Below are 23,997 nucleotides of genomic sequence, written 5' to 3'. Positions count from 1 at the left end.
TGTAGTGTCAAAATCACCGTGTTAAAAGGCGACCGGTTATTCGAAGAGATGAAGTTGCGCGACATGGTCGGTAGGGGGTGGTGTTCTGCTCCCGACAACAGGAAGTTGAAAACTGGGTCCTCATCACAACCGAGAAGCCGCACGTCAACAAAGCTCTCCGCCGAAGGTATACATATTTAAGTATACATATTTAAAACGAATACAGATCCTGTCATCAAGTCTTTACGGGTTTCATTCATAAACGCTTATTTTCCTGAGGTATGATGCAAAAAAAAATCCAAATTTGAGAGTGCATAATATGGTAGAGATGCTAATTCTTTAGCTGTAGGAAGCTTTTCAACAACAAAGTGTCGTCGCTGCATTAATTTTAAGGAACTTTATACCGTCCAAGTGTGTGGATTTAGTAACGTCGTCAATGTTATTTAAATACGAACGTTTCTAGGCGTGTTAGGCACACAATTCTTGGAAGATCTTGAGTGTTTATGTGGCAGTGACTGAAAAGTTCCATTACATAAATGCTGTCGTGGAACCAACCTACGTCTGGTGGGAGCAACTGAATTGAGCTACAGCGGTGCACGCGTTCACGCACACGCTTTATGTCTGCTTCTAGCTGTGCATTAATAACCTTTCGTTATTCAGTCGTTATTTTCAACTTCTCTGTCGAAGCTATGAGCTAAGAAGAGTTAAGTCGATAAATGAATAGTGAGTGTGTCACTAGTCATGTTTTATTCTCTAATTCGAGGTGTTAACAACAATGATTACAAAAATCTGGTATTGGAGCATTCTGATCGGTCGGACTTCACGGTGGACTACTTTACATTATATATTTCTCAAGTTTTACGTGTTGCTGTGGACTTTAGCTGTGCAGCAAGTAAAAATATGCTTTTAAAGTGTGTGTTTTTTTGTTTGTGTGTTTCTGCAGCTCCTTTTGTGCCATTCAAAGGACTGTAGATGGTATCTGGTGCTCCAAAGGGGGAGAACTGTCAGGTAGACATGGACAGTAAGGCTGGAGATCTTTTCAGTGCGGAAGACGCTCAGCCCACTGGCACGGGTGGAGCAGGAATCATGGCAAAGTAAGAAGCTTCTGTACACACTCAATATCTGTTCCTAATGTGTTGTCTTAACATAAAAGCAATTCTATTATTGCTGTACATATTATGGCACTGAAAGATTACTATTTTCTCTCATCCGTACAGTATAATCCAGTGTCAGTGACTGATAAAATAGCCTTTGCCATTGAACCATCTTTTCTCCTCCGCAGGTTCGGGTTCCCCAAAGGACTGTCTCCCAGTGTGGCCAAAGAATGGTTCGACAGGCGTCGCTTGTCCATTCGACCCTGGGCAGGATTTGTGGACCAGCGCAAGTTTTCAAAACCCCGCAACTTCGGAGAGATGTGTCAGAGGGTTGTAAAAAATGTGGAGATTTACAACAGCAACTACACTTTCATCTTCCTGGGTCTCATCCTGTACTGCATGTAAGGCTGTTAAAGAGGCCTTTCCAGGGGCTTGGATGGAGTGTTTTGGCCACATCACATATTAAAACAGTACAAAAGCTTGTGTGAAATTTGAACAAAAGTATTTAGCTCCTTAGTGTAACTGTAATGTAAAGTGTTGCCATAGTTAATACTGTGCTTCAACTATGGTTTTTTCCCTCCAGCATCAGCTCTCCTATGCTGCTGATCGCCTTGGCTGTGTTTGTTGGTGCCTTTTACATAATCCACCTCAAGTCTATGGAGTCTAAACTGGTCGTCTTTGGTGAGTAATGCTGCATCGGAGCCCTGAAATATAGTTAATTAAACCTAAAGCGCATAGGAGACATTCTGTGTGCTGTGATCTCCTTTATTTTATCATCGGTTTGAGAATTCACTGAACTATTCTAATTAGCTGCACGATTTCTCCTGTTAAACACATATTTGGTGTAACGAAACAGGCAAGGAGCTGACTGTGCCTCACCAGATGAGTCTGGCCGGAGCCGTGTCTCTACCCGTGTTCTGGTTGGCTGGAGCTGGAGCTGCAGTCTTTTGGGTTCTGGGTAAGTAAAAGTCACATGACCTGCATTTGGACTGCATCTATATTTGCAGTTGTTGCCAGGGTGACTGTATAATGTTCAAATATATTCCGTCCCTTTTTTATTAGTACCTACTCTACTCCCCCCAGTTCCACAGGCATAAACACTTGATGGCAGCAATGATGCAGGATTCTGTTTTTAAAGTTAAACCCAAAGCAACAATAGAGGAGATTGTTTTAGTGGTTCTTAAAATGTGACTCTTGTCACAGTGAACCCCGAAAAAAGGAATGAAACAGGAGGGTAAATAAAATTTGCTGTGTTCAGAAGCTCGTCTCACCGTCTATTTATCACCTAAACTGAGCCAGCAGCTGTAAAACTGTCTGATATTAACTCTGATGCTGTGTGGTTTGTCAGGAGCAACCTTGTTTGTGATTGGCTCTCATGCTGCGTTCCGTGAGCTGGAGGGATCCGACATCGAAGAACTTCTGATGGAACCTGTTTGAAGCCTCATTAATAAGGTGTTAATAATCACCAGGACAGACATGCCCATTTATGTGTATCTTCTTTTTTTAAAATCCCTCCTTGATTTGCCTCTAAAATATCTTTTCACGGTCTTTTCTGCCTTCTCATACTCGGTCATGAAGTAACTCATTTGTCACTATTTAGATATAATCAACAACATGCCATTTTCTGCGTATTGGAATAATGGATTCTTTGGACATATTAATACACGCGTATACCATATTTATACATACAAGTGGTATAGCGTCATTTATTTATTCTTTAGGACAATGTTGTGTTGTGGATACCTTCAGTAATAGCTAAACCACCTGACTATGTTACTGTTGAGTTTAAAGTGGTTTCATTTCCAAAGACAAAGTGCCATCTATTGCTTTAAAATGTCTTGCACAGAAAACATTAGTTGAACAAACCACAGATGATGTTTTCATAAGATTAAATAAAGAGATCAAAAGTCAGCACATAATCCTGGTGTTTTATACCGAGTGGAGCGGTACTTTTAATGAGGGCTGCAGATTTAAAGGTCACTATGTACATCTCACTGTTTGGTGCGAGTCGGGTGTTTTTCTATTTAAATGCCATCGCCGGTGCAATAAAAGCTTTCCGTAACAACGGTTTTCTGCTCCGTTCATTGTACCGAGGGCCGTATTTACAGTCGATGCAGGTGTTTGGATCTGGACTCAACACACACGTTTTCTCATTATTCAGCTCTGGTACACGGGGGAACGAGTTCCAGCCCCCGTGGGTCCTTACCTCCGCTAGTCCAAACGCCGCAGTGCTCGCCAACCCCCTTTTGGCCCCCTACAGTCCCCCTTTTTTTTCATGTGACCCCTCTGACCTGTGCACTGTGACAGAGCAGCAAGCGGACCCCTTGCGCAGGTTGCCATGGCAATGACCTTGGAGGGCCTCAGTCAGACACACTGGTCCACAGGCACACTCGCTCACACACTGCGGCAAGGCGAGCGATCGATATTCTATTACACGGAAGAGGGGGCGGGTGGGGCGGCGAGAGTTGCAGCGCAGTGAGCTCACTGCAGAGGCACAGGGGAAATTAGTGAGGGAGGCCAGCGTTCGTCAGTGACAGTGAATGTGTATGCGTGTGTGATTAAGCACAGGACACGACGGGAGTCCTGAGACAGTGGTGCGAGAACGTTGGTGGTGCTTCCAGAAAGGTGTGTCGTCCCGTTACTCCTTAATATCTGAGTGGGATCGCGTTGCCACTGCAGCATCGCTGAAATTAATCACAGAAGCAGCTCGTTTATCACCGTTGGGTACAAGTGCTGACCTATTGAGAGCAAATTTCAGGACTTTGTAACAAATCGTTTGCTGTTTTGAGACGGATGTCAGAGGGTCCAGTTGCCCCCAGCTGCTGCTGACGCCTCCCCCCATGTCTGGGTGATATAACCTGCTTTACACATTAGCAGAGGGGCGCTGATGAATAATGTAGCTCGCAATAAAATCAGATTGAATTTTAAATTCTTTAAATTGATGTGTATCCCTCAAAATAATGCATATTTATTAAGGTAAAATTGCTGCTCTTCATACACAGGAAACACAGTTGATGGGTGCACACGGTGAAAGAGCACAAACAGAAAGACACACAGACAGTTTTAGGTTGTATTAAATGTTCTAGATGTTTTATTGGTGTTGGTTTCATTTATTTGACACACATTTCTACTTATTGTATTTTTTTTTTTTCTTGATTTCAACTCTGGCAGCCCTCCTAGAGACCCAGGCGAGACTGCGGGCCTTTCACTATTCTTCAGCACGTACACACACACGTCCTGGCCAGACCGGGTTGCACCTCGATCTGGACCCAATCCGGTAACAGACCTGAGGCGCGTGACCTCACATCGCCACGCCATGGCACACTGCATCGCATCATACCGGCACACCCGTAATGACCTGAAAGCCTTAGTTGGTGTCTTGTGTCTTCTTGTAAAAACACAACAAAAACGCTGCTCTGCTGTTACGCATCCGCCTGAAAAACCAGCAAAAATAACTGAAACCAGAGGAAAAAACAAACAGAGAGACACACGCATCTCTTGCTTTTTCCAGTTTCACCAATATTGTCTCTCTTAAGATTTTCAACATGTATTTTTATTGTTTTATTTAGATTCAATGTAGAATTATATAGATTTCCTAGAGCACACAGAAAGTTGTTTTTACCAACTTGGGGGTGGGGTGTACTTTAATAGTTATTAACAAGGACAATGGTTCACACAGTGCACACGAACAGAGACAAACGGGGAAGAAGGGGGGACGAGAAGGGAGGAGAGAGATGAGAGAGAGGGAGAGCAGGGGACGGGACAACATGATGTGTGCTTTGTTACGCCTAAATGAGGAAACGTAGCTCTCACATAACACCCCCCCTCTCATGTCAGAAAAAAAAAACGACGGACACCCCCCGCTACCCCGCATTTTAAAAAACAACAACACTGGCTGTCAACAACAGAAGTGACGGGAGACGATGGGGGTCCTCCGCAGACAGGAGGCGGAGTCAGAAATGGGCGTCGGCTGTGGGATCTTTATATCTGTGTGTACGGGGGGGGGGGCGAGGAGCGAAGGGGGAAACAAAGATATATAGAAAGAGGAAGAGAGGACAGGAGTAACAGAGAAAGGAGTGGATGGCCCTTTTTTGCAGAGCATATAGACACTCCCTTTGTATCCTTAGCTCATTCAAATCTACATACACAATATGCAGCTGCCGTTTGGTAGATATATTGGTTTATGTACACAGCAGTGAGAGAACACATGCAAATAGTATCATAGGAGATGGGAGAAAGGAGGGCGGGTCAGTATAGAAAGTCGTAAAGGTGCTTCTGCTGTTTTTAATCTTTGGGGCAGTCGTGATGAAAATTGCTTCAAAGCCGTTTTTGTCTTTAATGGGACGGGGCTTCTGGAGGTGTGTCTTGCCAGGGATGAAGTGACAGGGGGAAGAAATAAGTGGAGGGGGGGTTGAGCGACGACGCTCCATCGATCAATAGTATGTCTCCTTTTCCACCCAACCTGAAGTGCAAACAAGAAAGGACAAAAGTTCTCAGTTGAGTAACAGTTCAATTTTTGACTGATACAGTCGTATTTGGGTCAGTTACACCTCCTGTATAGCAGCATAGCGTAGAACCTTTAGCTTCCAGCTATTTAAACACAATATTATCTGTCAGAATTTCATCACACTCCTCTGGTGCTGCAGAAACGGCCACAAAGTCTGAAAAATGTAGCTGTTTTTTGTTTAAAAAAAATAAAAATTCACCTCCAGGATTCCGGCGGAGGATAAGTTTTCGGACCTCATCATAAACAAAGATGAGAAAGCTATAGGGGAAAGCACAGAACCACCAGCTAGGCCTGTGGGCGAGACGAGAAGACAGAAGTGATTAAAAATAATTCAGCGGATGTTTACAGGTCCGTGCTGTGGCGTGAGGAGTAACGGCACTTACTTTAGAGGATACATCCTGAGTGCCACATCCATGCCTGGGCAGTAGGACAGCAGGGCAGCCAGAGCTGTCTCTTCAAACAGGCCAAAGATCAAGATCTTGTTCCTGAGTTAAGAAACACAAACTATCACTCAGGAGGGGAAATAATGACACAGAAATTAAGACTAACTGATCATATTATGCTGATGTTTCTTGGACATAATAATGTATCAAGCAAGAAGATGCTGAGACACTACCAAGGACACATTCTAACATAATTTACTGTTAAAAATGAGCGATTAGACTCACTTCATGCCCTGCTGGAAAACAGAGTTACGTCTAGTTTTGCAGATGATGACGTCAGCCCACTGCACCACCACGATGCTGACGAAGAAGGCCGTGTGGCAGGTGAACTCCACGATCTTTCTCTGCTCGTATGTCTGAGAGCATCAGAGAAGACAGGTACAGAGATGACGCAACACAACTCAAACCACCTACCCTTGCTTGTGCACTTAAACGCCACAGACATACCCATTGCTGCCCGTAGCTGTCTTCCAAATCATTGACTGCGCGATCATCCCAATTCAGTCTGATGCCAACCAGGTGACCGGGCAGGAAGCCATTTTCAGCCATAATGACAAAGTATGCAAAGAAGCCTCCCAATGCTTGGATCATTCCTAAAACACACACAATGTTACTTTACCTTCTTTGCCATTTATTGAAGATTGTACTGATTTTAACGTGCTTTTTAATGCAACTAAGCCCAAACATTCATCTAGTTCAGCAGCCTACCAATTTGTCCATAGGCGATACTGATGAGCCTCTCGTTCACCAGCTTGTCCCTGAATGGGTTCCTAGGCTGACGCTTCATGATGTCGCTCTCGGCCGCTTCATAAGCTAGAGAGATAGCTGGCACCTATCAGAGGAGCAGGAAATATCAACAGTTAGAGCACCGTGATGTCAACACTCGGCTACAAATGTTGCACCAAACTGCTGTGTTGAAGGTGAAAACTGTGTTTGACAGTTGTATTTGATCAGCTCTCACCATGTCAGTTCCCAAGTCAATACACAAGATGGTGATAGTTCCCAGAGGCAGGGGGATATTAACGATGATGAAAAACAGGAATGGAGTGATCTCTGGGATGTTGCTTGTCAAAGTGTAGGCAATGGACTTTTTCAGATTATCAAAGATCAAACGGCCTGGAGGATCACAAAAAGACTTGCGTCACATCATGTGCCTGGTTCATGTGAACATTACTACGGATGATGTTACAAGATGTTCTTTGTAGTTAATCCTCCCACCTTCTTCTACTCCTGTGACAATAGAGGCAAAGTTGTCATCTAACAAGATCATGTCTGCAGCCTGTTTGGAGACATCTGAGCCTGATATTCCCATGGCAACACCAATGTCAGCCTTCTTAAGTGCAGGGGAGTCATTCACACCATCACCAGTCACAGCTACAATAGCACCCTGGGAGTGGAGGAGGGAAGATGTGTTAAACCTAGGTTGATTTCAACAAGACATTTGTAAGCTATGTAGATGCTTTGTTTGTATATATACTTATATATTTTATACAGAACTGTCACATCTAAATGAGAATCAAAGATGTAATTTAGTCTGGCATCGCGGAACAATGGATCAGGGAGAACCGATTGATGAGTCCGAACTCAGAGAAATAGCTCCCCCTGCTGTTGGAGTAAGTGTACTGCCACCGCTCAGAGCCACTTTAAAGTGCACCAACCAGCCTCTGGCAGCCCTCCACAATGATGAGCTTCTGCTGTGGGGAGGTCCTGGCAAAGACGATCTCCGTGTGATTCCGCAGGATATCGTCTATCTGGTCCTGACTCAGATCTTTCAGGTCTGTGCCGTGGATCACACATGCTTTGGCGTCCCTTCACACACACAGAGAGAACAGCTCTGAGCTCGGTGATCATCGACCATTATTCTTACGTGCTATTCTCACATAAACATTGTTTACCTGGGGTTCACCTGGCTAACGGGGATGTTGAGACGAGCTGCAATGTCTTCCACCGTTTCATTGCCCTCTGAGATGATGCCCACTCCTTTTGCAATAGCTTTGGCTGTGATTGGATGATCTCCGGTAACCATAATGACCTGGTAATTGCATAGACACGTCAAAATAATCACTCTCAGGATCCCAGAGGTACTGATATCCTGTGTTTCTAAAGAAATCTCACCTTGATACCAGCAGATCGGCATTTGCCAACAGCATCGGGCACAGCAGCGCGGGGAGGGTCGATCATGGAGATAAGTCCAACAAAGCAAAGGTTGTCTGTCTGGAAGTTGACATCATCCGTGTCAAAGGCGAAGCCCTTAGGGTACTGGTCCTCTGGGAGCAGGCCGTGGCAGAAACCTGCAGGGAAACGATTCATTGACTGAGTAACTGCTTTGTTTTTGTACCAAGCTGTGAAACACATGAGTTGGAGCTACGCTTGGAAACCATGCTTCCAAATGCTTCCCCATGTTGCAAACAGGGCCAGTAAATTACAGTATTTTTATAGCTCGTAGTTCCACGTTTGACGTTATTTTCTTCTTTAAAAATGTGGCAGTTGGGAGGAAAAATACCATTTATACCAATTTGTGTCCGTTTATAAATCTGGACCTTTATCAGTCCCTTCTCCTTACCAAGGACTCTCTCTCCCAGTCCTCCCAGCTCCATGTAGGCATTCTGAAAAGCTTCTTTCAGCTCCTCGTCCATGGGTTGCTCCTTGCCCTGGATCATAATGGTGGAGCAGCGGTCCAGGATCCTCTCAGGGGCCCCCTTCATCACTAACAGGTAACGGTTATCATTGGGATCTTCTGTTTCATGCACGGAGAGCTGGAGGACAGAATGATCAGGATTTATATCATAAAGGAGATTTGCTGAGCACACAGGTAGAATTCACTCTTTACATACCTGGTATTTGTTGGTGGAGTTAAAAGGGATCTCAGCCACCTTTTTGTTCTTGTCCCTCATCGCCCTGACGACGCCAAAAGACAACTCAATACATTTCAGCAGAGCTGACTCCGAGGCATCGCCGGCCACGTCACGCTTCAGAATAGGCAGCGAGTCCTGTCCCGCTTTGAACTGGGCACGATTGCACAGGCCAGCGATCCGAGCCAGAGACAGCCAGGTTACTGAGCTCTTGTCGAAGGCGGCACCTGCACGAGCACCACAAGAACGAGTATTAAAGCCAATTCCCTGCATACTTCATCAGCCACGTCTCACTGGGGGCTCACTGACCGGACTGATCCTCAGTGGTGTCGGCCTCATGGATCTGGTTGTCAAACCACATGTGGGCCACCGTCATTCTGTTCTGGGTCAAGGTGCCGGTCTTGTCGGAGCAGATGGTGGAGGTGGAGCCCAGGGTTTCCACGGCTTCCAGGTTCTTCACCAGGCAGTTCTTCTTAGCCATACGTTTGGCAGTCAGGGTCAGACACACCTACAGAAAATTACATTCGTTCAGTTTCACATGTGCGATGAAGAAGCTGGATGATAAAGAAAAGAAAAAAAAAGATTTCCAACACACATTATGGGGTAAATTAGTAGTGGGAGATCTAACTTTTAAATAGAAAACTGTACATTGAGCTTCAGTTGAATATAATAATGCAGGCGTGAGGAAGAGATCTCACAGTGACTGTGGCCAGTAGCCCTTCAGGCACGTTGGCCACGATGATGCCAATGAGAAAGATGACAGCCTCCAGCCAACTGTAGCCCAGGATGAGAGCCAGGACGAAAAATGTGACTCCGAGGAAAACTGCCACTCCTGTGATGATATGGATGAAGTGCTCGATCTCTTTGGCGATGGGAGTTTTGCCGGTCTCCAGGCCAGAGGTCAGGGTCGCGATGCGGCCCATTACGGTGCGGTCGCCAGTGCAGATAACGATCCCCCGGGCTGTGCCTGGTGTGAGAAGAGAAGAGTGCACGTCATTTATGCATTTATCCCCTAATGTTGGGTTTCCACAAACATCTTCCGAGGCACAGAGGGCGTGCAGAACCCCCCCGAGCAGCTCATTTGCCCACATATTGTGACTTACACCCGAAACTAATACTGTGATACTCGTAGGAACAGGAGTGGCTTTGTCTGCCACCCCACAGCGCTCCTCTTATTCAAGAAAGGATTCCTGATTAAAGACAATGATTCCAACTAAAGAATCAGGACACTTGGACAGGTTCTGGACTTTCCTGCATCCAGGTCTGGAATCATCTGTTCCTTATTATCCGTAACTTTTTGAGTTATTTAGCGAACAAACAGATCAATGCAGGAACACGAGTGTGGTGCTTGATACCTTCTACGCAGTTGGTGGAGAAGAAGGCGACGTTCCTGGTCTCTAGAGGGTTGTCATGGGTACAGTCAGGTGACCTGCTCTGGGGTTCTGACTCGCCTGTCAGTGAGGAGTTGTCCACCTAATAGGCAACACAGAGAGATAAATAAGCCTGAAGGTTCTTTATGAAGCTTCTCAAACATCCAGACAAGAGTTAAGCAGGATGTTCAACTGCTTCAGACGTCACAGATTCCTGTTTGTGCACCTTGCAGCCGTGAGCAGAAACCACCCTGATGTCAGCAGGAATCCGGTCTCCACCCTTTACTTCAATCAGATCTCCGGCCACCACTTCTTCAGCGTTAATCTGCACCTTCTCACCCTCACGGATCACCAACGCTTGCTGCACAGAGCGATGGTGGGGGGAGGTCAGGGACATACAAGAGCCTTCATACTAGAAAGTATTTAGCTATTCTTCAGGACATAGTTGATTACATAAATTCTGGAAACTGGACACAAATCAAGCCAAGATGGTTTTGAGGAACGAGCTTACCTGCGGCACCATGTTCTTGAAAGACTCCATAATTTTGGAACTCTTGGCCTCTTGAAAGTACGAGAAGCATCCAGTAATGATGACGACGGCTGTGAGGACAATACCCAGGTACAACTGTAAAAAGACAGGGACAAAGTCAAGCAGAGGTTACTGAGTGAGTCTGTGTGTGTGTGTGTGTGTGTGTGTGTGCGTGTGTGTGTGTGCGTGTGTGTGTGTGTGTCTCACATTGTCTCCTGCCGGATCGTCCTCGGTGGCTGCCTGGATGGCGTAAGCCAGGAAGCAAAGGATGGCACCGATCCACAGCAGGATAGAGAAGCCACCAAAGAGCTGGCGGCAGAACTTGACCCACTCAGGGGTGGTTGGGGGAGGGGTGAGGGCATTGGGACCATCCCTAAGCAGGAACTCGGCTGCCCTGGCATTGGTCAGGCCCTGAAGGTGAAAGAGATTCTGGAGTGAGTCAACTGTTGTGTTGTGTGGCTTGTCCAGCTAAGAGACGCCAATGGGAATGCTCTGACGACATCTAGTGGACACCTGGAAGAAGAGTGACGTCACAGCAGTTCTTTGGGTGTCCGAGACACCGGAATCATCGACTTACTTGGACAATGTCGGTCTGAAATTTCCTGCAGACTTCCTCTACAGACATCTTGTGTTCCGTCTGAAAGAAAGAAAGGTCCCGTGTTAATCAGCGGTGTTTTTGCTGCTTGGGAAATTGCTAAATTGCCATTTTGTGCATGCAATAAAAATGTGTCAAAACTAGTATAAATCAAATTATTATGCATGCGGGTCACCTGAGGGATAAGAATATCAGCTGTCTGTTTCTTGTTCTGGGATGTGGACTCAAAGTGTCGACCTCCTGATCCCAAGTCACCCCACTCACCTTTTTTTTTTTTTTAACATTTCCAATTCAGAGTTGTTTGTAATTATCAGTATAAAATGTGTTCATTAAAATGAACATATAATTCTAAATTGGAAAGACTGTCAAATGAGTCATTATTTAATGAACTGGACTTGGCGGCTACAACCACAACATTCAGACGTGTTGAGAAAGGAAAAGCTTCACTCACAATGGGCACTTCCTTCTTCAGGTCATCCATGTCCTTGGTCGCCCCCTTCTTCTTGGGGGATCGGTCCTCTTTGTCCTGTGTGGTGGCAACGCGGTAACTGTCTGAACGTCCATACTACAGACACACACACATGTTTTATACATGCCTTCGGACTAGCCTGAGGAGCCAGTAGCCTTACAGCTTCCTGTCTCATCTTTAGCAGCTTCTTTATCTCATATAATTGATGTTGTAACCTGATGAAGTGGCCTTCTGAATTACCCTGGAGTTCTCCAAAAGTCTCAATAGCAAATCAAGAATTATTAATATATATCAATATAAATAAATTAAATAAATCTGTATTAAAATAAGATACAAAAGGACAGATGCAAAACCTATAAGAAAGACTAATTAAATGACTAAATACATATTCCCTGTAAGCTTTTGTGGGCAGAAGCATTTGTTAAGGTGATCAAGTGCCTGATGGCAGAACCATGACATGACAGATATGAGGCCTTACGGTCCTGACTAACGATTCCCCTTCATGAGTACATTATAAAAAAGTATCTGCATGTATAGAAAACACAAGCAATGTTCTTTTCTGCCAGCTTAACTGCATGCGGTGCTTTTTCTGCTACCCTCCCTGCTATAATTAAAGAGGAGTAGACTATTAATAACCCAGATTTTCTCCAGCACTGCATGTTTCAGTCCTTTAGGTCGATACTTTAACAAAAAGATTCTTTTCCTGAGAGGTGACTGCAGGACTGCTGGCCAATATCAATAATCAAAGGTCAAAGACATGGAGAAGTAAGAGTCTCTGCCTGCGGTGGGCCTTAAGATGGCAGCTCAAGCACTTGCCCATCCAGGAAACTGTCCTAAGTGACTGATATAACCACGCAGGTTAGCGACGTCAGTGTCCTCCATCAGGGTGAAGACGTTTGACTGAGGACTGACTTCTTCTCGGTGTTGATGGCAGCAAATAGCAGCCTCTAGTGGTGTATAGTGGTATTGGCCCTTTTAATTTAGGAACTGTTCTTTGCTTTGTTTTCACTTCACAGAAATATCAATAACAAGGAGAAGTACAGAAGAGAAGGGGAAGAAGAGGTATGAAAAGAAGAAATAGGAATGGGAGGTCCCCAGTCCTCATATCCGGACTAAACCAACTCATATCTCACACATGTATACTGTATATAACGCTCATCTCCTGCAGTGCGACAAAATCAAGGGTCAAGAACAACTTAACACTGAACTGCTGCTGCATAAAAGTCAGAAACTGTTGGAATATTTTTCCTGTTTCCGTTCTAGTGCAAAAGGTGGGTGAAAACAATAAAAATCTGTTCAGGCATGTCAGGCATGGTGAAGCCTGTCAGTGGGAGGGATGGTTCTGCAACTCACTTATCTGCCCTTTTATTACAGAATTCTGTGTGTGCTGCAGCAAGACGAGGCAGGCCCTGAGAGAGGCGGTACGAAGGATGGATTTAATGGAAAAGTACTGCTGCCACCTTATCTGAAACACAGTGTGTGTGTGTGTTTGTAAAGACTGTGTGTTACCTGTAAAGATGTGCCTGTCACTCACTCGGGATTACCCATCCCACCTAAATAACAACACACGCCTTCAAATCTGCCATCACCATCTCAAAGCCACTGTAGACTGATGTTATTCTGACGAGCTGCCGAGGGCGACGAGAACATCTAAAGATTCATCTAACATCTAAAGATTCGTGTTTGCTTTCATAAAAAGGCGGACACATGAAAGAGAAATAAAGGGAGTGGGTGGCAAGCCTAGTGAAATCTGAGGCCTCGGTGAGTGAGTGAGCGAGTGAGTGAGCGAGTGAGCGAGTGAGTGAGTGAGTGAGTGAGCGAGTGAGCGAGTGAGTGAGCGAGTGAGCGAGTGAGCGAGCGAGCGAGCGTCACCCCCTCACGCATCTAATTACATATTGACCGGCACTCTATAGGCTTTGTGTCAGTGTGTGACCCACTCTGACCCCACTCTAATAGATTACACAACCTTACTTAGGGGGATGTATCCTAGCGTGCTAATGCAGTAGATTATATCCCCACTCAGTGTTTGCTTCGTGTTTAATGTAGTGGGCTTGTTTTGGTGCCATCTGAACAAATGTGGCGTCCTTCTACCTGCTTTCTTTACATACACGCATTTCCTGGAAATATATGTGGGTCCGTGTGGGCGTCTCAGCTCTGTAATCTAATGAGTCCCCTGTGTCCTGAGGACAGAAACAGAGACTCTTGGGTGGAATTACATACACTGGCACTCCCTCACCCTCACCCACAAACACAAGGCAAACCAACCGAGACAAACAGGAAATGGAAGCCTGGATGTCTCTATGGATGCTCTAAGCATTAGCTTTGTTCTTCGTTTGATCCCGTCATTCCTGCTACCTGATCAAAACCCTGCTGTTCAACGAAACAAACAGCGCTGCTGTGCACACAGGTGTGCCGGAGCACCATGGCGACCAGCGCAGCGGCTGGCATAGTGATGAAGCTTAGCAATGCGTCACAGATCGTTGCTGCAGCTCAGGACATGTCATTTGAAGTCGGTGCTGCATAACACGGATCTACTGATCCAGTGAGTTCTTTTCCATGCGTGTGCTGTTGGTGGCTCCTCTGTTTGTGCCTGTAAGAGCAGAGGTGAGTCACAGTGTTGGCAACAGTCCTCACGAGCAGCATAGACGCGCACTGCGGCAGAAACAGGCAGGGATTTCAATTTAGTGGTTGTGAAATAACGTTATGAGAGCGGAAGACCAGACATAATTCAGAGAGTCCTGAAGCTGCAGGCTGATTACTTAAGAGGACAGTGGTCCTAGGCCAGGACAGTTTAATGTGCTGGAAAACAACACTGACGTAACATTTTAGGACATCTATCATGTTTGGTAGAGTTGAATAAAATGATACAAAGCTCATATGAATGTGGCTAGTTTGAGTGTTTCTGAGTGTGTGTGTGTGTGTGTGTCTGTGTGTGTGTGTGTGTGTGTGTGGTTGCTGGACCATCTGCTGCTTCTTGTAGTAGTACCACAAGGCCCTGGAGCCCAGCACGGGGCTCAGATTGAGCACTAGAGGAGACAGTTATGGGGCTAAGCGAGTCCTGCTACACCGCGTCTTCCTCCCCTTGTCTCTATTCTAGTTGTTCTTTTAAAACACAATCAAAGTCATATGTGTTATTTTTAATTTTTGCAACAACCTGAGAATAATCATTTGTTAAAATGATTCTGGCAGTTCAAAGAAACTGAAAAGAGCAGGAGGTTATTTTTAACCTAACCCTAACCCTAACCCTAACCTGATTGACAGTCAAACGTCTTGTACATAACTAGCTTTAGCGCTGTGGCCAGACATTTCTATCATTTCTGCCCAAGTGTGCAACAGTGATGGAAGGTGCCCCGGGTCAGATTAACCATCCTGTAAATCCCGGTTTGTTCGCACTTACAGTGGCGTCTTGCTGTGAGCACATTAGGACGCCCCGGCAGACGTTCGCCGTGTAAATGTGCACATCCAGATGTTCAACTATTTTCTTTCCTGTAGCTGTGACAGAGATCGAATCCAGCAGCGGTGTAAATGTGGGAATCGATTTCAGTGTGTCTGGCTTCTGCCTCGCGCAGGATTAAACCCTCTATTGACGTAAATGTGACGCGCAAAATTTAAAAATACACAAGCACGCGCTCACGCACGCATCTCCTGGGCAACGGTCTTCATAAGTCACGCTGTTTTCAGGCAACCTAAATCTCCTGGATGGCGTTCATCAGGAGTCGTGGAACCTGCTTTAGAACGAGAGCACCGACCTTTGCGTTTCATTAGCAGCAGCGCTACACAGCTAACCCTGACCCTGCTCCCTGACCAGGCTCCCTGACCAGGGTCACTGACCAGGGTCACTGACCAGGGTCACTGACCAGGGTTAGGGTTAGCCCTGAGTGGGTCTCAGGCTGCAGATGGCCGCGTTGCTACGCAGACCACGCAGGTGTTTTATTGTTGGTTCCTGAAATGCGCGGTCGCATCAGTTCTTGTTAGCATGAGGAAGCAGGTGTAGCAGGGAAGCAGCAGGCTGGAACTCTGCAGGGACCAAATACATGCAAATTCTGGAATAACCTGTCCCTTCTTCTCTGGTACGGCCTCGGCTCTAGTCTAATCATCGTCAAATATGGAGAATTTAATTTTAATTGACCACTTTGAGCTTAGCGGGAGCTTTTGTTTAAGCCCCACTGTTTTCATCTCCTCCATTTCTAACAAAGCGACGCCTGAAAGACTTTGAGTGATATTCCATCCTGGGGCATCAGCTCCCACAGCACACCTGCCCACGAGCAGCTCATCCTTCATTTAATGTCAACTGGAAATCATCCACAACACCACATGTCTCCTCTGCCCAGCCCATCTGTCTCCTGTCCCCTGACAACCAATCCCACGAGCCAGCGAGAGGAAACAGGAGCCGTGGTCATGTGAGCCCCAGGTCATTATCCTGTAACAGGATATGCAGCTGAGCATCCCTCCCCCTCCATCCATCACCATAAATCCCCCTCTCTTTCTCCCCGTACACCTGTACACCTCCTACCATGATCCGCCCTTTCTCTCTCGCTTCCTTTTGTTGCCCCTCTTCATCTTCCAGCGATGCGACCCCCACACATCTGCACCATGTCTAATGGAGCCCCCCACATGCTGCTGCACATATATTCAGATCTCATATTACGTCCATTTCTTCAACACAATCCACTGTCATGTTTACGCTCCATTAGGGAAATATTTCCCAAAAACATGGATGGATGGATTCATAGAGACCGACTCTGTCATGATGCATGCGTGGTTCTCCCACCAGCCTATCACAGTTCTTTACAGGGAATTTCCACGCTCGAGGCTCCGCCCCCGTTTTGACGCAGAAGGCACGTTGCGAGCAATGCCCCCCCCCCCCCCCCCCGCGGCCTTGGGAAAGGACGGCAGGCGGAACATCGCACGGTGGGCCAGGGCCAAATGCTCCGTAAAAGCGCCAAAAGAGAAAATCACGATGCTTGATGTTGACCACTTATCTACCGCAGCACTAGTCCATCCCTCCTTCCTTCCTTCCCTCCTTCCTTCCTTCCCTCCTTCCTTATTCTTCAGGGTGACCTTTGATGAAAGGCAAGGAAACACCCTTCAGCGATGCTGGGTGCTCACATTCTCTTGTGTCATGACAAAGTCGGCATCTGCAGTGCTGAGCTGACACGCAACCCGCCCCCGCAGACCCCCGCACGGCGGCGGCAGCGGCGGCTGCGTGAGCGCTCTGGCGCCGACATCCCATTTGACGCAGTGCCCACGGATGTTTTTAACATAACGGTTTTAACTCAGGACTGTTCTTTCCGCGGAAGTCACGCATCTTCCGCTCGGATGTGCCGCCTGCCGCCCCCCCCCCCCCCCCCCCTCGCCTGCGGGGCGTCACGCCACCGGCAGACGGGCCGAAGCAGCAGATTAAAAATTACAACTCCCTGCGCAGGATGGCGTTGGAACAGACATTGCGCAATAGCTCAGACCAGCGGGCGCATCTGCACCGCCTCATTTTCCGACGGCGCACTGCCCCCCCCCCCCCCCGCTTATTTAAAGCTAATTCATTTTAACAGATGGCCGGAGACAGATCAGTAGCCCTCCGAAGCAGAAATGACGGATGGAACTAAGCGCATCGTCGTGTCCTGGATGACCGGACAAAGCGTTTCTCGCTCTTTATGCACCAGCGCCGCGTGCGCGTCGCCCAGTGTCGTGTCACAAATGAAAGGGGGAATAAGCTGATGAGACGCTTAATCGCGGTAACCGCATTATGACGCACGGGCCTGGTCCACCTCAAGGACTCAGAGGACCCAACATCTGTCCTTGTTCAGGGCCAGATGTGCGATGTCGTGTGGCCAGACGAGAGGGGGCAGTAGCAGGGCTTTACGGCAAAGGACACAGGGGGCATGATGGCAACGGGGGCATGACGGAGGTCAGTGTCAGTCCAGAACACAGCCCCCCTCAACAGAAAAGACAAAGCAAAGGAAGCCTTTTATACATCATGTGGAACCTGAATATGTTTCTGCCCCCTCCCGGACAGACACGCACCCATAGAATAAACCGATTAGCTCAACGGCGGCTGGCAAGGTTATAGCGGGAGCAGGCCTCTTCTGGCGAGAGGAAAACGCTCCGGATTCCATCAGATTTCTCTACAGACGGAGCTTTGGTCACATTCTGATTTCAGGAGTAAATTAGGACACAATAATAGAATCTTCATTTCAAATCAAGCGCCTTCTTTAGCCGCAGCAGCGCGCGCTACATCATTTTTGTCGCAGTACAGGAGCGCGGGCTAAAATGCGTCAATGTCACTCAGACAAACGGGATTTTCATGAAGGCGGTGGTGCCCCCCCCCGCCTTTCCCCACCCCCCCACCCCCGGGCTGCGGCTACAGCGCAGTTTTTATAAAGTTGGAATTCTTACCCCCATGATGGCGCAGTCGCTCTCCTCTCAGGTGATGCGCGGCTTGAGAGGTGTCAGCACCTCACGTTGAATTCTGTCGAAATGCGTCGCCTTGAAAATACAAGAGGAAATGCTCAGCGTTTCTTTTTTTAACGGAGTTGAGTAACCCGACCGGGAAATGGCACGAGAAAGACGTCGGGGATGGTGTGAATTGTTCAAACGCACGACTTTTTCTCGGGCTCATAGAAACAGTCGGTCAAACCTTCGCAAAGATTAGGCTACGGTCTTTGTCCTCGGCGGAGACGTCTTTCAAATGAAATGTTGGAGTCTCAAGCTGAGCATCACGCTGGGACGGGCTTCCTCCCTTTACTCTTTGCTAGTTGCGGTGAAAAGACCGGCCAACCTAACGAGCCGTACTACTGCGTCTACAGAAACTAGACCCTCCTCCGCCAATCTGCCGGCTGCCGCAGTACCTCGCGTCTGTAAACGATAACACTCCGCCAGCGGAAAAGGCGCAACCTGGAGCAGATAACCGAGGCTGCCGGCCCCGCCCACCGGCGAACGGCCGACCAATCAGCGGTCCGACCGCCTCATCGCTGAACTGGTCGCCCACCAACTGCTTTAATCTCTGCCTCCGTGCGGACCAATAGGGGGCCGGCGGTGCCCCTCCTGCTTCACTGCAGAATTCCGAGGCTTGCAGCCAGCAGCACCTCGAATCTCTGACATTTTATAGAAATGGACGCTCAAGGTTAGACTCGCGCTGTGGCGCTCGTGTTTGTTCATCGTGTAGTGTGTCCATGTGACGTGAAATACACGCGAAATGTGACGGCACACATGAGTGTCTCGTCGGTCGTGCTGGTCCTGTCATGAGCATGTCGCGCACATCCATGTGTGAGTCCAGCCGTCGGGGGGGGGGGGGGGGGGGGGGGTCCAGAGGCATCAGGCTCTCATCAGCCAGAGATGAGTTGTGACTGTGCACGCTCAGCACTTTATGTGACAGGCGGGTCTTAAGGTCAAGAAAGCATCTAGGTTTGTGATCTCTGGAGAGCTGTTCTGTCCCCACTCAGCAAACGGAGCCAAACATCAGAGAGTCTCGGAAAAGGACATTAAAATAAGCAAATGACAGCATTACCACCGTTTGGACGGCAGCACAACACCCACGTCTCTGTAGGCCTTCTTTAAACGTAAAGAACGCACACGCCAACTCCCATAAGTCCAGGCAGCCATGTAAAAGTCACTGATTTGCAATGCAAAGCTAAGAGTCCCATCTGCTGTCGCTGCAGCAGGTCGTGGCCCTGCCTCGTTTGCTCGCCTGCTGTCGGCGCCCTGGACGACCACGCAACACCCACGGACCCGGCGTGTCACAGGCGGTGAGGAGAGGGAGCCGCAGACGTCCTTATATATAAGAGTTAAACATGAGATGTGGCAGAGCTAAAGGACGTTACATTTCTGCCTGTAGCCTTCTTCCTTCACCTGTGTCACTTCTTCATGTTTGATGTTCCTTCATGTTCATCACCTCCCAGGACACGAAATAAGAGGGTGGGGACCAGGTCTCGGTCTCCACGGCAACAGCAGTCAGATGACCTTGTCTATTCTGCTGAGTCAGAAATGGTTGGGGGAGGGGGGGGGGGGGTTGTGCAGCAAGCACAGATTAACGGGGAGAAAGGTGCAACCGGAGAAAAGGCACATGGAGAAAATATCAACCTTAATTCAACCTAAGGTTGGATCTGATGCTGCCTCTGTTGTCCCACGCTAATTAGCATAAAGCTGATGGTTGTGTTTAGAATGCTGAGAGAGAGAGAGAGAGAGAGGAGAGAGAGAGAGAGAGGAGAGAGAGAGAGGAGAGAGAGAGGAGAGAGAGAGGAAGAGAGAGAGAGAGAGAGAGAGAGAGAGAGGAGAGGAGAGAGAGAGAGAGAGAGGAGAGAGAGAGGAAAGAGAGAGAGAGAGATAGAGGAAAGAGAGAGAGAGAGGAAAGAGAGAGAGAGAGAGAGAGAGATAGAGGAGAGAGAGAGGAAAGAGAGAGAGAGAGAGGAGAGAGAGAGAGAGAGAGGAGAGAGAGAGAGAGAGAGCGAGGGGATCAGAGGTGATGCCAATATGTAATATCAGGAGCCACCCGTAACACAGGTACTGACTTGGACCAGACCCTCATCCCTCAGCTCAAGATCCAGGTGGTCCAGGAGAGGCCACGAGGCCGCAGGTGTGTGTGAAGCTGAACCGGCTCAGCTGCCATTCAATAAACGTCTGACACAACCTGCCGTTCCCTCATGTGGAATTCTGGGGACGAAAAGAGGATTGGAAGGTGTGTGTGTGTGTGTGTGTGTGTGTGGGGGGGGGGGGGGGGGGGGGGGGGGGGTCATGGAGGGTGACGGGGCTGAAGGTTCAGATGTGACTGTCAGAAAATTCTGGTTTGAAGAAAAGAACTATGACAACAGGAAATCAGTGGTTTGTTTCAGGTCCGCCATTGGTCAGCGGAAAGTGGGAGGAGCCATAACAGACGTCAGTGTGTAAGGTTGTCTGACAACAGCCTTCCTCCCCACAGGTGGAACACAGGCTCGTTTCTCTTCCTCTGGTGGTGAAGACTTTCACACCATTTCCTCCTCCTCCTCCTCCTCCTCCTATATGTGTTTGTCCTTCCAGCTGCTGCCACTGCAGCAAAAACCTGCTCCCCTCTTCCTTTAGCACCTCGCTTCCTTTAGCACCTCGCTTCCTTCTGCTCCCCTCTTCCTTCTGCTCCTCTGCTCCCCCTCTTCCTTCTGCTCCCCTCTTCCTTCTGCTCCCCTCTACCTTCTGCACCCCTCTTCCTTCTGCTCCCCTCTACCTTCTGCACCCCTCTACCTTCTGCACCCCTCTACCCTTCTGCTGCTCCCCTCTACCTTCTGCTCCCCTCTTCCTTCTGCACCCCTTACCTTCTGCACCCCTCTACCTTCTGCTCCCCTCTACCTTCTGCTCCCCTCTACCTTCTGCACCTTGCTTCCTTCTGCTCCCCTCTACCTTCTCCTCCCCTCTTCCTTCTGCACCTCTCTTCCTTCTGCTCCCCTCTTCCTTCTGCACCCCTCTACCTTCTGCACCCCTCTACCTTCTGCACCCCTCTACCTTCTGCTCCCCTCTACCTTCTCCTCCCCTCTACCTTCTGCACCCCTGCTTCCTTCTGCACCCCTCTTCCTTCTCCTCCCCTCTACCTTCTCCTCCCCTCTACCTTCTCCTCCCCTCTACCTTCTGCACCTTGCTTCCTTCTGCACCCCTCTTCCTTCTGCACCCCTCTTCCTTCTGCACCCCTCTACCTTCTGCACCCCTCTTCCTTCTGCACCCCTTTCATTTCTGCACCCTCTACCTTCTGCTCCCCTCTTCCCTTCTGCACCCCTCTACCTTCTGCACCCCTCTACCTTCTGCTCCCCTCTTCCTTCTGCTCCCCTCTACCTTCTGCTCCCCTCTTCCTTCTGCACCCCTCTACCTTCTGCACCCCTCTACCTTCTGCTCCCCTCTACCTTCTGCTCCCCTCTACCTTCTGCACCTTGCTTCCTTCTGCTCCCCTCTACCTTCTCCTCCCCTCTACCTTCTGCACCTCTCTTCCTTCTGCTCCCCTCTTCCTTCTGCACCCCTCTACCTTCTGCACCCCTCTACCTTCTGCACCCCTCTACCTTCTGCTCCCCTCTACCTTCTCCTCCCCTCTACCTTCTGCACCACTCCACTTACCTTCCACCACTTGCCTGTCGAACATGACTAATATCTGCAGAGCAAACAAAGAGCTGCATGTGGACGGCTGATGTTCGCTGGAGCTGATCTGTCCTCATTCGCTTTAGGGTGAAATCATTCAAACATACTGATGAAAGAGAAATCCCCATCGGCCTCGTTAGCCTCGGCAGAACCTGGTTTTGAGACAGATTCTCACAACTGAAATCACTTGAGGTGAAAACTGCATTTGAGGAAGCGTCTGATTGGGATCCTCCTATAGCTCCCCTTAAGGCTCATAATAATTTGCTATTTTGCTGGTTAGAATTAGAACAGAGCACAGAAACATTAGCAGGAAATGAAATTTTATCAAATGTAGCTTGTGAGAGTTTCTACTGAATCTAAACCAGACTGGTTGCTTTCCTCTTTCAGTCAGCTAAGCTAAGCTAAGAAAGGCTAAGATGAGCTAAACTTGGCTACTTTAAGTATCCGGCTGCTTGTTTTGTCACTGCTGATTGCTTCCTAAATATCTGCATCAATTAGCACTTCACACGAGCAGAGAGAAGAAGAAAAGGTGTCATTATGGTCTGTCAGGGTAAACTACATTCATGTAACGCGGGAGTGAAAGCTGCTTTAGAAACAGAAACGACTGAAAATGCCTTTAAATATGACCGTTATTCAGCAGATTTACGGGGTTCTCCCCCCCAAGATGACGTACCGCTCTCATCTCTTCTTCTTTTTTTTTGGGAAACCCATTTTCCAGCCATTTTGTAGCTCTTTGCTCTGCGTTATTTCTGTCTTTTCGGCCTGCAGAGCTCGTCAGTACTCAGACTTCTCAGGGCCAGCGTGTCTGGCCTGCAGACGAGCATCGCGGTCACAAGCAGCGAGTGGCTAATGCTGCTGCGTCAGACGCGCTGTTTTAGGTCCGCGGAGCGCACGGTTGGCTGCTGCATGCACATGTGAGCTGTTATATATGCGCGTACATTGAGCGGCCCCGGGACTGGTCGCAGTGACGGTGACAGCGCCGCGGCACAGACGGAGAGGAGCCATGTGCTCGGCGGGGAGCGTGGCCCTTTAAAACAGACCAGCCAATCAGGCAGGGGATGCTGGGAGCAGGCCGTCCTTGGGAACGACCTTGCAGGGGGGCTGAGGGACGATGAGAGAGGAAAAGGAAGAGCACAAAAAAGGGGGAGGATAAAAGAGAGGAGAGGAGAGTTTAGTAAGGAGGAGTGACTGAAAGAAGGGGTAGAAAGTGTTCGTCTGTGCCCCAAATGTTAAAATAAAGAGGTAGTTAGCTAACGGACGAGCGCGAGATGGTTGGAGACGCTAAGAAGATTAAAGATGTGTAGTTCTGGCCCGCTCCGTCTCCCTGTAGCAGACATGCAGACGTCACCCTGTCCAGATTAAACCCACAGCACAAACATTCTTGCATAAGAAATTCTCTGAAAAGGATGAAAGGGAGGAAGAGGAGGAGGAGGAGGAGGAGGAATAATAGGGCTCGGCTCAGAGAACACAGGCCCAGATTTCTTAAGATGCTTCTGCCAGGAAAATGGAAGTCTCTTCAGAAATCCCATTAAAGTTAAACGTTCATATCATCCTTCTGGCAGGGCGATCGTAAGCACGTCGCCACCAGGAGAATCTAATCCTGGCCTAAAAAAATGCTGCGTATTTTACCGGCGGCAGATTTGGGAATTTTCTCCGCAGCAGGCTGACGATGCGTTTACTGACGCTCCCCAGGACTCGTGCACGTGTGGTGTCAGCAGTTAGAGCGGCGGTGCAGCCGGAGCTGTTGCAGCTAGGTCAGCCTGGTGGTAAAAGAGTGTGTGTGTGTGTGTGTGTGTGTGTGTGTGTGTGTGTGTGTGTGTGTGTGTGTGTGTGTGGAGACGCTGCTCTGTAAACACCGTTCTGCTGCCGTGTGCTCTCAGCAGGAGTGTGTGTAAGTGACCGGTTGATTGGATGCTGCTCTGCTCCCCGTGCTCACACACACTCAGGCTGCAGCTCAGCTCCTGTGGGAGCGAGCGGCGTTTTCTCCATGACGACAACGGCGCTCGACATTCAACAGCCCAGGATGCAGCTGGCAGAGAAGGCAACACCGAGGGTGACCCTGCTGAGGCTGAG

The 23,997-nt window shown here is 48.3% G+C and overlaps 2 protein-coding genes across 2 annotated transcripts; one reads left to right on the top strand and one right to left on the bottom strand.

The window, feature by feature from the left end:
- Positions 1-11: 11 nt before the first annotated feature.
- On the top strand, positions 12-3,139 carry rabac1 (Rab acceptor 1 (prenylated)). Its single transcript, XM_003966353.3, has 6 exons — positions 12-166; positions 923-1,073; positions 1,262-1,474; positions 1,657-1,754; positions 1,930-2,031; positions 2,422-3,139. The coding sequence occupies exons 2-6, from the start codon at positions 952-954 to the stop codon at positions 2,508-2,510; spliced, it is 624 nt and encodes a 207-aa protein (XP_003966402.2). The 5' UTR covers positions 12-166; positions 923-951; the 3' UTR covers positions 2,511-3,139.
- Positions 3,140-4,134: 995 nt separating this feature from the next.
- atp1a3b (ATPase Na+/K+ transporting subunit alpha 3b) lies at positions 4,135-18,665 on the bottom strand. The gene is made up of 23 exons (XM_011605971.2): positions 18,473-18,665; positions 18,232-18,321; positions 11,821-11,934; positions 11,352-11,411; positions 10,982-11,185; positions 10,757-10,870; positions 10,472-10,606; positions 10,231-10,348; positions 9,574-9,842; positions 9,185-9,383; positions 8,858-9,102; positions 8,587-8,779; positions 8,139-8,314; positions 7,919-8,055; positions 7,682-7,832; positions 7,242-7,410; positions 6,985-7,139; positions 6,732-6,855; positions 6,471-6,616; positions 6,249-6,379; positions 5,964-6,065; positions 5,780-5,871; positions 4,135-5,535 (listed from the first exon to the last, which is right to left on the bottom strand). The coding sequence occupies exons 2-23, from the start codon at positions 18,235-18,237 to the stop codon at positions 5,507-5,509; spliced, it is 3,069 nt and encodes a 1,022-aa protein (XP_011604273.1). The 5' UTR covers positions 18,238-18,321; positions 18,473-18,665; the 3' UTR covers positions 4,135-5,506.
- Between the last annotated feature and the right edge of the window lie 5,332 nt (positions 18,666-23,997).

Source organism: Takifugu rubripes, chromosome 7 (assembly GCF_901000725.2).
Source record: "Takifugu rubripes chromosome 7, fTakRub1.2, whole genome shotgun sequence".
In the NCBI taxonomy this organism is placed as follows: domain Eukaryota; kingdom Metazoa; phylum Chordata; class Actinopteri; order Tetraodontiformes; family Tetraodontidae; genus Takifugu; species Takifugu rubripes.
This window is presented reverse-complemented; position numbering and strand designations above follow the sequence as displayed.